This window comes from Vicia villosa, unplaced genomic scaffold (genome assembly GCF_029867415.1).
Source record: "Vicia villosa cultivar HV-30 ecotype Madison, WI unplaced genomic scaffold, Vvil1.0 ctg.000606F_1_1, whole genome shotgun sequence".
NCBI classification, from domain to species: domain Eukaryota; kingdom Viridiplantae; phylum Streptophyta; class Magnoliopsida; order Fabales; family Fabaceae; genus Vicia; species Vicia villosa.
Window position 1 is genome coordinate 746,860 of NW_026705278.1, and position 17,373 is coordinate 764,232.

Consider the following 17,373-nt stretch of genomic DNA (forward strand, 5'->3'; position numbering starts at 1 on the left):
AGAGAAAAAAAAATCAAATTATTCTTTCTAACTTCTCTTTGTATGCAAGTTTCTAATACTCTAACTTAGACAGTGAGATGATGGTGATGATAACTTCTTCTCTTTCTCCTTGCAACTTTATATTCAAGTTTGATGTTCCATTCTATAATCCATCTCTTATATCGCCATCTACCTCCAATGTATTCCGATTTAATATAGATTCATCACCATGAGTTTGGATTTTTGCTTGCTTCCATTAATGCACACTTATGAGTGAGATCCTATAACCAGGCCTAAGTGAAGCTTAGAGAGCATTATGCTATTAATGATAGTCATTTTGAATCCCCTTTCGATTCGGGTATCATAAGAACCTAATCTAAAGTGTGGTTGTTTTGAGAATGTCCTCGTGTTGGACCCTTTTTCAATTTGTCCTTTGAAATACATCAACAATGCACCAACTTCACCATATCTTAATGAATGATTCCTTTTAGTTCAAAGGTAATTGTTATGGTCTTGTCTTGTATAACCAACAATGTCTATTCTACCCGCTTGCTTTAACACATACTCGTGAAAATCTTTTGGTTTTAATGCTGATTCATCAGCCAACACAATTTGTGATGCTTGTAGCTCATATATGCACTGAGGAATCAGCCAACACAATTTGTGATGCTTGTAGCTCATATATGCACCGAGGAGAGTAAATCATATGAACATACCCCTAGTGGTTGAAGAGGATGATTATGTTCAAATACAAAGTTAACAACCTTATATTTTCCAATTTTTCAATCAAGTGAAATAAACATACGTGATTAAAATAAAAATTAAATATTTACGAACATCAAACATTTATGATCAAAGTTATTAACTAATTGTCAAGAGGTACATATCAATTAAATTTATATCATATATCATTTTGAATTTGAATAAATTTTACATGAATTAAAACAAAATATGAGAGGTCCAAAAAAGTTTATTTACAAGAAAAGAAAAGAAACACGCAAAAATAAAACTCTTATATTTGCAAGAATAGTAAAACTATTACTATTATGATAATGGTATTATCCAACTTATTTTCACTTTTATTTTTTATCACCATTTTCCCAATGTCAAACTATGCGTTAGTTTCATTGAAAATAAAAATGCTTATTCACACAATCCTAAAAACGTAGTCAGTTCAATATAAATATAAGGCATTTAAAGTTAAAAAGATGCGTAGCTAGAACCAGAAAACATGTGTTCATATAACAATGAATTGAGTTCAGAACTCTAGGAAAACCAACCACACATTAAGTATCTAAGATACAGTAAAGTTTACATCAAGCGTTTTCTTTCTAAATAATTATACTCAAACATTTCCATCAATTATTTGAATGACATAATTACATTAGGTTTTACAGTGTACATGTATATACCAATGTCTCCTGAAACTATCAAGGTGCAGTTATGAAATCACAGGAATAGAAAACTACATAATATTCATTGGCAGGACCAAAGATCAATGTCTCGGCTATTTCTGGCAATCGGCGATCAGCAGAGTAGGGTTAGCATGCTACCGCACTGCCGGTGATTCATGTTTCCTCTAGAATCTCATCATGAATCGGGTGTTTGATTCTCTGCATGCAAAAATCAAGTACATGATAAGAAGCCATAAAATAGGTGCATGATAGCAAGTCATCATAATACAGGTACCAGTGTTTTCTTCTCATGCTCCATTCGGCGTCCTTTTACGATTTTTTTTTCCACTCTAGAAGACAGGGTGGATGTGTTTAGACACAACTTTACCAAGCAGTGCCTTGTTTTGCTAAAATTTTCTGTTAGAGAAATTTCTGATTGAGAAATGCTAGCAACTAGCAAGTAACAATGCACTTTCTTTGCAACACTCTTCATGAATGAATGGAATTCATGTGGATCTAGGTCCTACTTGAATCGAACTCAATCCCATCAGGTGTCGGAAATAATATGTTACTAGTGCTTTATTTGTCTTGTTTTAGATTAGTTTCTATTTAAAAACTCCTAACTGTAAGATTAATCCAATGGATATTATCAATAGTAATATTTTGAAAAAGAAAAACACAAAATAGAAGACAGATGAAACCTAATTGTTAGTTACATATGTAGATTTAAGGTTTTCCTGGTAGAGTAGATGGAAAGTGAGAGAAATTAGATAACAGAGAACATGTTTAAAAACAGTAAAAATTAACATTTTATTTTCCTCATTTTTGTTGCATCAGACCAGTGTGCAGTAGCATTCATTAGGATTTCCTCCTTAATTTCCACATATTCAACTAAGCAAACCCAGTCATTTAAATTTTAAGGTATTTAGGTAGCAACAATTTTTATTAAATTTTGCCAATGTAACAAAGTTTTAAAACAGAGTACAAGAACACACCTCCAAATTGATGTTCCAAACGAGCCACAATGTGTTTTCCGTAAGTATATTTCTTCAAAGCATTAGCATGGATTCTTATGTGAGAGAGTAATATTGCACGCTGATTATCAGAACAGATGTCAATAACCTTCTGGATCACGTAGTTAGCAAATTGGTCTTTCATCATCGTCTACAATGAAAATTAAAATATGATCAAGTAAGATAGAGTAAAAATCCAAAATGACATCCATTCACACCAGTTATAAAACTATCAGATTTTTTAAGCATTATTCACATTACATGTAATGCTTAAGAGATTTCAACCTTAAGATACCAAACATTAAATATCAAAGAATCTATGTTACCAACATTAGAGATCAAAAAATCTACTATACCAAAATTGAGTAATGTAAAAAATGGATACTAGAGAATGTTGCGGAACTTTCAAAAACTAGATATGTAGGTACATCTAGAATGGTTTTCAGATATACTCTATTCAGAGAAAGGGAAACAATTAAGACTGAAATTCTAAAGATAGCATACTTAACGTAGATAGGGGTAGCATGTTATGTTGAGATACATTTATTAACATGACTGATTAGCAAGAGATTCATCAATTACAGCTATTTACCAATTCATACCTTCCAGGTATAATAATAAATCCAGTTGAGACTAAAGTGGATAACTAAGTTTAATATTTTAACCACCTCACGTAACGAGGCTGAGTCAAGAATTAAGAGATATTTTTCATTTCCCAACAGAAAAAGGTAAAGTTTTGATTGAGCTTGTTTTTGTCTTCTAAATCTAGCATCAATGCCTCTGACTAGGGATGGAGATGATTAAGGTCTGAGTACGATACTATAGTGTTTTTCCTAAACTAGTGATGGTTGTTAAAGAAAGGCCACGGAGGAGAAAAGGCCAGCTGTTGAGCCATGACCAAAATGAGACTTCAGATTTGGTCATTTTACCCACGGGGAAGCAAGTGACTGGATGTATGAAGGTCTTACAAAGGTTTAATCCCAAGTATTACTAGCTCAATGGAAAGCTTAGTTAGTTGCCCCATGATAACTGATAAGCACAAATATATAATACAGTGAGACTACACACCATTACCTTTTATTCTATTGCTGAACCCTTTTTTTTTTTTTTGCAAATTCATTTCTCTTATTACTGTTAAGCAAGCATTAGCTATTGTTCCATGATTCTAAGGACTTACAACAGGGGTATTGGAAAACTCTGAACAATAATTAGCCTGTAATTAGCATTACTGAGTTAGAACTTACCAATAAATTATCATTTTGTCCATCATGCCCAATAATCTCTACAATAAATACTTCCCGTTCAGAGGGATCGCCATACTCCAGACATTTCTCCACAACATTCGAAGCAAACTTATGCTGGCTGAATTGAACAACATGTCCTGACAGCTTGCTGATTATTTGGCTCCTTTCTTGAGGTCTACCTCTCTCCAACACATGCTGTGATGATACAAGATAATTACTGTAACTTAAGTAATCTTTGAAAAAAATTGGCATATGAAAGGGCAGCAAATCACAACAAGATCCAGAGTTAAAAGTAGTTGGTTATATTAGTCATTTGAACCCAGAATTAATCTACATCAAATCAAGCATTGTGGAAATTCATGAATGAATGGTAAACAAAACATAATATTCTCACATGAAAATGCAACAACAAACTCTGACTATATTATGTTTAATTGCCACCTATGGTTTTTTTATATATAAGAAACTGATTACAAAGATTTCCAAAGGCAGAATACACTTTGTGTGTGTGCGCGTGCGCGTGCTGGGGGGAAGAAAGTTTGTTATCATTCATTACAACAAATAAAGTCCCAAACCAAGATAAAATGAAGAGATTTGAAATAGAAAACAACATAAAATCTAGGATGTCAAACCCCGGGCATGGAACGGCCGACTCCAAAATTGGATAGCGGTATGGCCGCAATTTAATTATTGTTAGGATTTTACACGAAGAATATTGTAAACACGTATTTAATGTAAAATCAAAACAATAACTCAAAACTCGTGAAATATCATGAGCTACAAAAAGTCACAACAGGGGAAAAAGAAAAAACAGAGAAAGGTCTGAGGGGAAAATAAAAACTGAGGGAGAATAGAGAAAAAATAAAACAAAATATAGGGAAAAAATAATAATATGAAAACAAGAGCAGAGGAACAGTGGGGAAAATAGAAAAACTGGAGAAAAAATAGGAACATAAGAAAAGAAGGAGGAAGATGGTATGTGGTTCACAGCAAGGATGAAGACATTCATGCATTCGCAGAGAAGAGGGGAAGAAGAAAGTAGGGTTTGCATGCCAAATATCCGTAATACCCCTCTAAAGTCTCAATTTTTAAGGGCAAAATAGACTTTTTTCGCAACAATCACTCTCACGGGCAAGATGTGCCCCGATTTCTGCTTCGCAGAGGTGCTTATTGCAGCTTCCCCGTTAATCCACGATACTCCCAACCTCGCCATGATGGCCAGTAGCCGCCCCCACACAGTGGCTGCTCCTCTATTGGCTGCAAGTGATACCTAGCATAAAGTTTCATTCAACCTGTATTACATGGGGGAAAAACTACTAGTAAACACCATACATTCACTGTAACCATCTTTATTACAACCCAAGTAGTGCCTTTTCAGATTAGTGAAGTTGGCTGGCTACATGACCCAAATGATGTCACAAATCCCATTGCAAATTATGTCTAATTCTAATAACAAACCATGCATATCCTTGGGGTTTGACCTATCATATTTATTGGTTTCCATTATTTATTAATATGGTTGCTTGAACATGAAGTACAACCCTTTACTTCTCTAAAGCCATCTGCAAAATCAAGCTAATCAAAACTGGACCTGTGTCCGGTCCGTTTAGTCCTAAAAACCGTCATGCAAAAGAACCAGGATATAAACCGGAAAGCCATGCATAAACCAGTAAAATTGGCGGTACAGACTAAGAAAGTTGGTTAATTTCATTTGCTTCTTTCATCTCTAGTTGTCACTTCCCCACTGTAGCACAGAGAAATCAAAATATAAACCCTTCCCTTCCTTCGATATTCTCTATCAATTTGTTGAATAAAGGTACTTTGGTTACAATTAGAAAATGCAGTAGAATATGAAGATGAAGTGTAGAACTGTGAATAGGAATTAGTTTAAATGTAATTATTTAGTGTAATTACCGATATAGCCCTGTAACCTTTATATATACGAGAAATAATAATGAGAAAGGTATGAAGCCAAGAATTGTTGACATGGTATCAGTAGGTTTTCGATCAAACCTGTGAGTTTTAGGTTAATCTTGGCTTTATTCAGCGACACCCCACTGGGTCGCTCTTGAAATCGTCTCGGTAGATCTCGTTTCTCGGTAATTGAAATCATCTCGGTTCTCGGTAATCTCTTCCAAGATTGCGATTCTAATCTCGGGTGCTTACAAATCGTGTTTGCTTTGATCGTGTTATCGTATCGGTGTCGGCAAGTATTCTGAATTAGGGTTTTGACTCGGTGTCGGCAAGTATTCTGAATTAGGGTTTTGACTTTGGTGTCGGCGAGTATCCTGAATTGGGGTGTTGATTTGGTGTCGGCAAGTATTTTCTTCAGTGTTCCGTTGGTGTTTCTTGTTTCACGTTAACAAAATTGTTACGTTAACAAAATTGTTCTTAAGTCATCTCTGATATTATGGCTTCCGAAGAGATAGATCATATTTGTGTTCGTTTTACCGGAAAGAATTATCGTGTTTGGGAATTCCAGTTTCGGATGTATGTCAAAGGGAAAGGATTATGGAGTCACTTGGACGATGTCTCTTTGGCACCGTTAGAGACAACTGACTTAGATGCATGGGAAATAGAAGATGCTCAGATTATCACTTGGATTCTCGGTACTATTGATCCTCACATGATTAATAATTTGCGATCTTTTTCCACTGCCCAAGAAATGTGGAACTACTTGAAGCGTATCTATAACCTAGACAACGCGGCTAAACGTTTTCAGTTGGAGCTAGACATTGCCAATTACAAACAAGGCAATCTGTCTGTTCAAGAATATTATTTTGGTTTTTTGAATTTGTGGACAGAACAATCTGCGATTATACATGTTGATGTTCCCAAGAGTTCTCTCGCGGATGTCCAAGAGGTCTACAATACTAGTAGGCGAGATCAATTTCTCATGAAGCTTCGTGCAGAATTTGAGGTTGTCAGAGGTGCTTTGCTGAATAGGAATCCTGTTCCTTCTTTAGATACATGTGTTGGTGAACTTCTCAGAGAGGAACAACGTCTTGCTACTCAAGGATCCATGTCTCACGATGTTGTCATTTCTGAGTCTGCTATGTTTGCATATGCTCCTCAGAGTAGAGGTAAAGATCGTGATATTCGACATGTCCAATGTTTCTCTTGCAAACAATTTGGACATTTTGCTCAGAGTTGCAGTAAGAAGTTTTGTAATTATTGCAAGCAGCGGGGCCATATTATCTCTGATTGTCCCACCCGTCCTCCACGATCAGCACAACATTCGGTGCAAGCATTTCCTGCTAGTACAAGCTCTGCAGTTGGTCCTTCCATCACCAATCCATCTAATGGTGGTGCTCTCCAACCTGAAATAATCCAACAGATGGTACTTTCCGCTCTTTCAACCTTGGGAATTCAGGGTAAGTCTTCGAATATTTCCTGCCCGTGGTTTCTTGATTCTGGTGCATCCAATCACATGACAGCCTCTTCTGAATACTTGCACAATTTACATTCTTACCATGGTAATCAGAAAATTCAAATTGCGGATGGTAATGCTCTCTCCATCACGAATGTTGGTGACCTCAACTCTGATTTTCGGGATGTGTTTGTAGCACCTGGACTTGCTTCCAATTTATTATCTGTTGGTCAATTGGTTGATAATAATTGTAATGTAAATTTTTCTCGTGATGGTTGCCTTGTGCAGGAACAGGTGTCGGGGAAGGTGGTTGCGAAGGGGCCTAAAGTGGGAAGACTGTTTCCACTTCAGTTTATTTCTAGTCATTTATCTCTTGTTTGTAATAATGTCTTGAATTCTTATGAGGATTGGCATAGAAAATTGGGTCATCCTAACTCTGCTGTTTTATCTCATTTATTTAAAAATGGTTTATTGGGAAATAAAAATGTTGTTTCTAATGCCTCTCTTTCATGTTCTGTTTGCAAATTAGCTAAAAGTAAAACACTTCCTTTTTCGTCTGGTGCTTATCGGGCTTCCTCTTGTTTTGAAATGATTCATAGTGATGTATGGGGTATGTCTCCTGTAGTTTCTCATGCTCGCTATAAATATTTTGTCACATTTATTGATGATTATAGTCGTTTTACTTGGATATATTTTCTTCGGTCTAAATCTGAAGTGTTTTCTATGTTTAAGAAATTTCTGACATATGTTGAAACTCAATTTCATGAAAATGTTAAATTTTTCGCTCTGATTCTGGTGGTGAGTACATGTCTCGTGAGTTTCAAGAATTTCTTCAACAAAAAGGCATTTTGTCTCAGCGATCTAGTCCCAATACCCCCCAACAAAATGGGATGGCAGAACGCAAGAATCGTCATTTGCTTGATGTGACCCGCACTTTACTTCTTCAAGCTTCTGTACCACCCCGATTTTGGGTGGAGGCTCTTTCCACAGCTGTCTTCTTGATCAATCGTCTTCCTTCTACGGTTATTGATCTCGATTCTCCTTTTTTTCGTCTTTTTAAAATTCAGCCTAATTATAATGATTTACATACTTTTGGATGTGTTTGTTTTGTTCACTTACCTCTATTTGAAAGGCATAAGCTTGGAGCGCAGTCTGTTCAATGTGCGTTTATGGGGTATAGTCACTCTCATAAGGGATTTGTGTGTTATGATGTCACTAACCATCGTTTTCGCATTTCTAGGAATGTGACATTTTTTGATAATCAGTTTATGTTTCCATGTGTTTCTCCTGTCATGAATGATATTGTTACTCTTCCTAAGTTTTCTATTATGCCTCAATCTATAGAACGCTATAAACCAGGTCATGTATATGTCAGAAAACACAAACAGCAGGTTCCCACACCCCTTCCCGACGCTGAACCGCCACCTGATCCTGTAACGGTTGAACCACGACGTTCTGGTCGAATATCTCGAGCACCAGATAGATATTCACCAGACAGGTATGATTCCTCACATACTTCTCTGACTGCCACACTCTCTAGCATATCTATTCCTACTTGCTATTCACAGGCTGTTAAAGATGTACGTTGGATAAAAGCAATGAATGAGGAACTTCAAGCTCTTCAAGAGAATTTCACATGTGATATTGTCTCTTGTCCTCCTGATGTTAAACCCATTGGATGCAAATGGGTGTATTCTGTGAAATTGAATTCTGATGGGTCCCTCAACCGTTTCAAGGCTCGCTTGGTTGCCTTAGGAAACAAGCAGGAATATGGAATTGATTATGATGAGACATTTGCACCGGTTGCCAAAATGACATCTGTTCGTACGGTACTCTCTATAGCTGCTTCTAACGGGTGGGCTCTTCATCAATTAGATGTGAAAAATGCTTTTCTTCATGGTGACCTGGCGGAAGATATTTATATGACTCCTCCTCAAGGTTTATTTCCGTCATCTAAAGGTGTGTGCAAGCTCAAACGCTCCTTATATGGTTTGAAACAAGCGCCTAGAGCATGGTATGAAAAATTTCGCTCCACTCTACTTGGGTTTTCCTTTACTCAGAGTCAGTACGATTCTTCTCTATTTATTCATAGAACATCTACTGGAATTGTCCTACTTCTTCTGTATGTTGATGATATGATTATTACTGGTTCTGATCATGCTTCCATTCAAAGCCTTAAACAGCAGTTACAAGCAGCGTTTCATATTAAAGATCTTGGTAATTTGCATTATTTTCTTGGTCTTGAGGTTCATTCTACATCCAAGGGCATATTCCTCCATCAACACAAGTATGCCACAGATTTAATTTCTATGGCTGGTCTGCAATCGGCTAATCCAGTGGATACTCCTCTTGAGGCTAATGTTAAATATCATCGTGATGATGGTGATCTGTTGCACGATCCCTTATTGTATCGTCAACTCGTGGGTAGCCTTAATTACTTGACTATTACTCGCCCTGACATATCATTTGCTGTTCAACAAGTAAGTCAATTCATGCACTCTCCTCGCCACCTTCACTTGGTAGCAGTTCGTCGTATAATTCGTTACTTGAAGGGAAGCTCTCATCGTGGTTTATTCTTTCCCACTGGAGTTCCTCCTAAATTGAGTGCTTATAGTGATGCCGATTGGGCAGGGTGCCCTGATACTCGACGATCTGTCACTGGTTGGTGCATGTTTCTTGGCTCTTCATTGATCTCATGGAAAAGTAAGAAACAAGCGAGAGTCTCTAAATCTTCTACTGAATCTGAGTATCGTGCCATGTCTGCTGCTTGTTCTGAAATAATTTGGCTTCGTGGTCTTTTGGCTGAACTTGGATTTCCTCAAATAGAGCCAACTTCACTTTATGCTGACAATACAAGTGTCATCCAAATTGTTGCGAATCATGTTTTTCATGAACGCACCAAACATATTGAAGTTGATTGTCACTCAATCCGTGACGCTTATGATGACAGAATAATATCACTTCCTCATGTCAGTACTCAGTTGCAGATTGCAGATATTCTTACCAAGGCTGTTCCGCGTCCACGTCATCAGTTTCTTGTTAGCAAATTGATGCTCATTGACAAGCAGCATCAATTTGAGGGGGGATGTGAATAGGAATTAGTTTAAATGTAATTATTTAGTGTAATTACCGATATAGCCTTGTAACCTTTATATATACGAGAAATAATAATGAGAAAGGTATGAAGCCAAGAATTGTTGACAAGAACACAGTGAGAAAATGTTGAGGGTGCGGCGCATGGCATATGAGAAGAAAAGATGGCGCTGAACACACACTAATGGATTAGGTAGGTTATTAATTTATTAATTAAAATGAAAGTTTTGAGCCTACCTAGCCTATAAGACCCACTACTCTTAACTTTATAAGTTTATTGGAACCCCTTATGCTGCAAGTGTTCCAGCCGTATAGAATAGGCAGTTTTATTTAAAAATTAAAAAATTAGATACTTCATAAATAAGTATTGGTGAAGCGGAAGAAGGCAATTCTACAATGATGAGATGAGAGTAAAGTAGTTAGATAAGGAAGTCTGTAGTTCCTTGTATAGAAGTTAGATAATGAAGTTTCTTATAAAGGTTTTGCTCTTATAAGCTGTAACCAAAAATAACTAGACTTGTATCAAATATAAGCAATCTTTTGTAGCGCAAAACTCCTTGTGATAGTTAAATTTGGGAACAAAAGTCTTGAAAAGTTATTCAGCTAACAAGATTCGAGAGCACTTCGGAAGAAATTAACGGAAAGAATAACCGGAGGAAATAAAATTTAAAATATTTACAATAAAAATATAAGTGATAGCTGAGACTATCACAAATCATGATATTTACAGTCAGCAATTTCATAGGGTATGGTGACTTGTAACCATAAGCTACAGATAGAACGGACATCAAATGTATATCTTCCTCCAACTATTCATCTTCTTTCTAATATGCACCCTTTAGGCCTTTCTAATATGCACCCGAAACACCAGAAGTTAATAATCAAAGTATGACATAGAAGAGCCAGCAACTAACCTGGGTAACATAATTACCATACTGGTCCTGAGCAAGAGAACAAACTGACTCCAATATTTCATCCACGATAAACTGACACTGAACCTCATCTGTACAATGCTCTAGAATTCTCTGCGAGAAACATTATTCATTCCTACTTAATGCATGACACAAAAAGAAGCATCTTTACGAGAAAGGGAATGCATTAACAATACCTGAATGACTCGACAACCATAAGGATGCATTGATAAATTAGCAACTTGGCCACGAAATGCAGATAGTATAAAGCCAATTTTTTGGGTGGGTATAGATTCAATGCATTTCTGTATTACATGATTCCCATTTTGATCCCGAACACATCTCATGATATTTCCATCTAGCTCACGAACAAGCTGAGCTTTCTGTTCGTGCTCAATAACCTCAAGTGCCTGCGTGGACATAAAACAAATATAAAAACATTGTGTCTACTGTCTACTTATAATAGAATACTTGTTTTATAGCCAAGACTTGCTCTATTTTCAACTTTATTCACTACCAAACAATTGCAGTTTAATAGAAAACAAAGAATATGAAAGTAGACCACCTACTCTGAATTATGCAACTATGCATTCTTCAACAGAAATAGAATTATAAATTTCAAAGGTATCTATAGCTTAATAGCATAACTTGAGTACAAAGTGCAATTGATCTAAGCCTCACAGAGGATCACAATAAAATTTCCCCTCATAACTTGAGTACAAAACTGCATATGTGGATCGAGGCAAAAAAAATCTACAACCCAACCTACACAGACAGGGGCAACAGGTGGAAAACAATGTATTCAACAACGCCAATGCATTGTTTTCCAAAATTTAAACATTATCATTCCAAGCTAGCCTTGCTTTTGCTTTTCATAAGTGGATTGTGGGATGACATTATTCCACTAATTATGTAATAGAGTATGTAAGTGGAACAACATATCTCCACAATAATTTCACTTATATTATCATTTGTTAGTAACAGTTGAGCAGTGTAACCATAAGAAACAAAAAAAAAAAGAAAAAGAAAGAAAGAGGAAATTTAGCTTGACATGTCATTTAGTGAGGGTTGGGTGATTTCAGACCCAACCCAACCCAACCCGCAGAACCAAATCAGCCCAACATCTGCAGCTTGGGCTGGGTGCAGGTGATCTCTACTAACCCCTTTAACATATAGGTTTATTAGTGTCACGTTTCTTCGCATTTGTGCTTTTTCTATTTTATGGAACTAAATTGCAGACATAATGAGCATTTTATTCAACTTGATCAAGTCTACACTTTATCTTTCTTTGTTTCTTTCCACAACAAAGCCCACAATCATAATTTTAGTTACAAAAAACAACAATAACTAAACCTTATCCTATTAATAATAATAGCAGTATCTCCGACTCTATCAGAACAGATTGGTCCTGTTAATATTTATAACTTGGCTATAAAAGTAAATTTACAACTTTACATGGTCAGACAACCCATTTTCAGATTGTAAATTGAGAAAACAGAATCCAGTCCCAAACTAGGCTGTGAATATGGACAGAGCATCAATAGTTCTGAATTTCAAATTATCTGAAGGCACTGATTCAAAAACAGAAACAGTCATACAGACTTAATCCATGCTTAACATCTAAATTCTAAACAGATTGCAATAGTCATTACCTATCAAGCATGCCGGTGAAATAAATGTATAATAATATCATGAAGCTACGTGAGCCATTTTGAATTACATACCTTTTGGATAACACGACAACCATACATCTGCAGACTCAAAGGCAGTATCTGACCAGCAAGTTTATCTGCAAGTTCCTTTCTCTGCTCAGGGTTTCCATACTCAAAAAACTGAACATAAGAGAAGGGACAAATTAATCCAAAACAGATTTGGAGGCAACTCTAAGGTACTTAAAAGTTATCGACAATATACATCACTTCCAAAAATTCACCTTCTGTATTACGTAGTTACCAAATACATCAGTCATTAATTTAGAAGCATGTGGAAGAACCTCTTTGAACACCAACGCCTTCTCTTCAACACCACAACTTTCCAACTTTTGTTGTATAAATCGACTTCCATGCTGATCAGCGCTGGAGGTAAAAGACAGTGAACTTAATTTCCAAAACCAAGAATTTGGTCAATTAGATACGTGGAAAGAAAGCTGAGAAAACTACTTGCCTAAATTCAACGATATGTCCAATAATATCGGATAGCTCAAATCTGCGACCTTTGCCAGATTTCAACTCTTCAAGGAAGTTAACAATCTTGGGGTCTTGAGCACTGTCAAAAGACCTTTGACCATGCCATCCAGATAACATGCCTCCATTTCTACCAGATGCTGGGAAAGGTTTCATTTCATTTCTACCTCCTGAAAGGCCAGGACTTCCTTCTGGATATCCAGACAAAACTGGACTAGAAAGTGGTGAACTTGGATACTGCATTACAAAGCCTGTGTTTGGCATAGGTCCAAAATAACTAGGAACTGATAATCCACCTCTTCTTGAGTTCATATTAGCACCAGTTCTCTGTTCGTGTAATTTTTTATCATCCAAATAAGCACCAGTACCAGGCCTTTTTTGTGAATCATAAGGATTCATTTGGTTAACACCACTTGCTCTAGGTGCATGTGGTTCAAAATGACCAGAAATACCAAATCCCTCTACAAAAGCTTGCTGATTATATTGCATGTAAATAGGATCACCAAACGAAGGCTGTACAGGATATCCGAATTGCCCAAGGTACTTGTTTGCTTGTACCATTTCAGCTCCATGTGAAATACTACCCCCGGTCGAAACCCCTGGTGTTAGCGGGGCATAACTAGAACTAGTAGCCCCATCAACAACAAATGGCACAGCACCATGTGGAGGGTATGAAGAAATATATGGATGAATAGCTGTGGGATTTAAAGTGTATCCACCGACATATTGAGGAGCATATGAGCCTGAGGCTTGCATATTAGTGTAATACGGATTTACAGAGGCCATATAAGCTGCTGCTGTGGCATATAGAGGAGGTGTAAACCCGGATGACTGAAGTAGTGGCTGGACATCAGACAACTTGCTTGAATTATGAGCAAACTGTTCCCTTCCAACGTAAGCATTGTTTACACTTTGAGAATTGGTACTAGGAACTTCACTCTGACTGCTTTGTTGCGGGAATACCTGCTGTTGCATCATATTATTCTGGTAGCTAGTCTTCAATTTTTCTTCATAACTCAGGCTTTCTGAATTTGGAAGATTGGATACATTAAGTGTCTTTAATTGATATGCAACAGTTGCAACATCTATGTTACTAAAACCCATGCTAGCTGTGGATCCAAGTGTTGAAGAGCTTGCAACAGGGGAGTGGACATCGACACTTGATGACACCCTAACATCAACCACACCTGCAGTAGGTTTAGCAGACTCTACTGCAGTAACATGAGGGTCATGAGAAGAACTGGAAGCAGCTTCTAATTCGATTGGTTTATCCACCAGTCCATGACTTATAGAAAGAGACATATTATATACAGGTGACATGGTGCGAGGAAAATCCTCCTGAAAATTTTAATTTTGAACAAAAGCATTTGTATTCACAATCACATTTTTAATCTGGAGGAGCAACTAAGAGCTATGTATGTAACAACTTATAGCGTGAGAAAAAGAAAATATCATAATTGCAGGATACTACCCAAATACAGCAAGCAACCAAATGTAACAGATATATTATTCAACAGTAATAATATGAGCAGGAATTGAATATGTATAATAGTGCAGAAAAGTGAACCAAATTCACTAAATTCAGAAGTTGATATCAAAATAATCACCTGAATTAAATCAACCACATTTTTTTGCTGTGATGCCATTGAAGCTGCATCCTGTCTACGCCGTACTCCATGTACGTTAACTGATTCGTTTTCCTGTGCCTGTTGTTGGGACGAATCATCCTCAGACTCCTCCTTGTGTGTTGAAAGAGTTGCTTGCGGTAAATGTAAGGAATTTTTACTTCTATGATCTGCAGAAGGCAATCCCCAATTATTTCTAGAACTACCAATATGATGCCCTATATGGCGGTTTTCCCAGGAAGTTAGTGGAGGAGGAAGTCTAGGGTTTAGGTTGACATTTGAATTGTAATATGCCAAATAAGCTGGATCAGCTCGTAACTGATCTTCAGATTCACAATTTTTCACAGCCCTGCTCAGAGTTGTCAAGCTTGCATCCTGGGTGTTCTGAAGTGGCAGTAGGTTTTCTATGGCCAAAAATGAGCCTTCCATGCTGGGAGGTGCACTGCCACTACGATTGGGTGCCACATCCTTTGAACTACCACGGAACCTATGGCCCTTCAACAGAATACCTAAATCTTCTGTCCCCATGTTACGAGGTGGTGTGCCAAAAGCTGACGCTTCAATATGAGAAGGCCATTTCCCCCCAGCTTCTGATATTCTAATTGGACTCTCTGTTGCCATACTACTGGAAGATTAATTTGCCCCTTCTTTTGTGATGGAAATTAGAAACATGACATTGTCTCCTAAAGTGCGTGTGTTCCAAAAATTGTTGGATCAGCATAAACTTCTAATATGAAATATATAATATTAGTATTACAAAGTTAAAACTAGAAAAGTATATAGGTGCAGCTCAAGAAACTATAATTCGAATTAGTTAACACCGTGAGTAGTGACAAAAGTTATTTTATTTGAACACTTGCAGATAAAATTTCAATTTTTTTTAAGCGACACACCAATTAGCATAAAGTTAAATGATGAAAATGTATTTGTTCATAAGATTAGTGATTATTCAAAGAAAATATGAAAGCGTTGACATCATATTGAATTGAGGCTTTGAATGTGATACTAAGTGCAACCTTTCTCGTAGACATGATCACAACAAACATTTCATGTAATCATAAGTTATATTAAGAGGAATACTAGCAACGTACTCTTCGATTTCACTCTATAATCGGTCCATCTTTGAAACATATTTTATAAAAAAGAGAGCTCAACTACCGTGCCAAATGTGTTGACTTTAAAAAAAAACGGACAAATCATAGTGTGTTGAAAAGTATTTCGAAAGAGTGAGTTAGTAGCATTCCTAGTTGTACAAAGGTATAACTAAGTAGACCCTCAAACATGCCAAGAGCGGCCTTATCCATCCATTTTCCAATTGAACACAAACAGCACCAGAAAAAATGGGGGAAATCGTAATATCCAGACAACATAGGACGAAAAAATGGGAAAAATCATAATATCCGGACAACATAAGACGAAAACAGGAAAAATCATAATATCCAAAAGATTGAATATATAATATTGTTCCCCCAAACCATATTCAGCCCCAAAAGAAAAAAAAGTAACAAAGCTAAGCTAAGCTAAGCATGCTTTTGAAACAAAATTAAGAGTACTCTCACTCTCACTCTCACTACCTAAGTAGACACCTCTAAAAAAATAGTGTGTTCGTGTTCTGTCGACACCGACACGACGCCAACACCTGTGATAACGTTCAATTTATTTATATTTTCAAATTATTACCGGTGTCATCGTGTCACTACTGTGTTGTACTACATAGCTCACTACACAAGCTTGTATGAGCAGAATTCATTCCTTGATTCAGGCACCACAAAGAACAAATATTCACTAAATTGAAGTGAAATCCCCAACAAAAACAAATAAAAAATTAAAAAAAAAACTTATTTAACTGGTCAAACTAACAATTATTATCTCTCATCTTTCACGTTGACCAAAATAGTGAGAGAAAAAAATCTTCATGATAATCATCACAAGCAAAGCAAGTATCACACGCAATTTCATATTCACACAACAAACAATCATAGAAAGAGAATCGATATCCGTAACTAACAAGAATACAGCTAAAGAAAACTCCATGCATGCACATGTATTCACAGTTCAGAGAAAGAGAGAAAGAAAGAGAGAGAATTGAAACCTGGAGTTGTAGAAGAAGAAGAAGCTTAGTAGTGAAAAATGAAAATCACTGTTACAAAACCCTAGAGAGAGAGGGGGGGGAGAGAGAGAGTGGTGGTGATGACGTTGAGAAATTGATGTGTTTGAGTTTTTGATTGTTTTGGTATTGGGGGCGTCAATGTAAAGTGTGTGCTGCTGAGGACGAGGATGGGATATTTTTATTTATTTATTTTTCTACTTGAAATGGATATGATATTAATAATAAATAAATGGAAATGGAAATTGGTAATTCCACGTAACGCTTTTGGTGTTTGTTACTTCTGTTTGGCTTTGGTCGAGTGTCATGTGATGTGAGGTGAGGCAGAATGGGACAAACTTGGAAAACTGAACGAATATTATGAGTTTTAAATTTGGTATTTATAGTTTGTATCAAAAAATATTGTAGTATAGTGCTCATACAACAAACAGGAGTAATATGATAATGTAAATAC

At 36.6% G+C, this 17,373-nt stretch overlaps 1 protein-coding gene across 3 annotated transcripts; it reads right to left on the reverse strand.

Moving 5' to 3' along the window:
- Nucleotides 1-1,289: 1,289 nt before the first annotated feature.
- On the reverse strand, nt 1,290-17,093 carry LOC131629821 (pumilio homolog 6, chloroplastic-like). Of its 3 annotated transcripts, none has more exons than XM_058900620.1 (10): nt 16,905-17,093; nt 14,795-15,495; nt 13,168-14,525; nt 12,938-13,079; nt 12,729-12,836; nt 11,202-11,414; nt 11,008-11,118; nt 3,631-3,825; nt 2,369-2,537; nt 1,290-1,592 (listed from the first exon to the last, which is right to left on the reverse strand). In XM_058900620.1, the coding sequence occupies exons 2-10, from the start codon at nt 15,431-15,433 to the stop codon at nt 1,570-1,572; spliced, it is 2,958 nt and encodes a 985-aa protein (XP_058756603.1). In that variant the 5' UTR covers nt 15,434-15,495; nt 16,905-17,093; the 3' UTR covers nt 1,290-1,569. The 3 variants fall into 3 exon arrangements, with proteins under 3 accessions (XP_058756603.1, XP_058756604.1, XP_058756601.1); XM_058900621.1 differs by having other exon boundaries at nt 14,795-15,536; XM_058900618.1 differs by having other exon boundaries at nt 14,795-15,539.
- Nucleotides 17,094-17,373: the final 280 nt, after the last annotated feature.

Bases quoted from the DNA above. Each gene is read 5' to 3' on its own strand.
- LOC131629821 (XM_058900620.1), bottom strand. From the start codon at position 15,433: ATGGCAACAGAGAGTCCAATTAGAATATCAGAAGCTGGGGGGAAATGG. The intron at 14,526-14,794 runs GTGATTATTTTG...TAAAATTTTCAG, and splicing joins ATGTGGTTGATTTAATTCAG to GAGGATTTTCCTCGCACCAT. The intron at 2,538-3,630 runs GTAAGTTCTAAC...TTTTCATTGTAG, and splicing joins GACAAAATGATAATTTATTG to ACGATGATGAAAGACCAATT.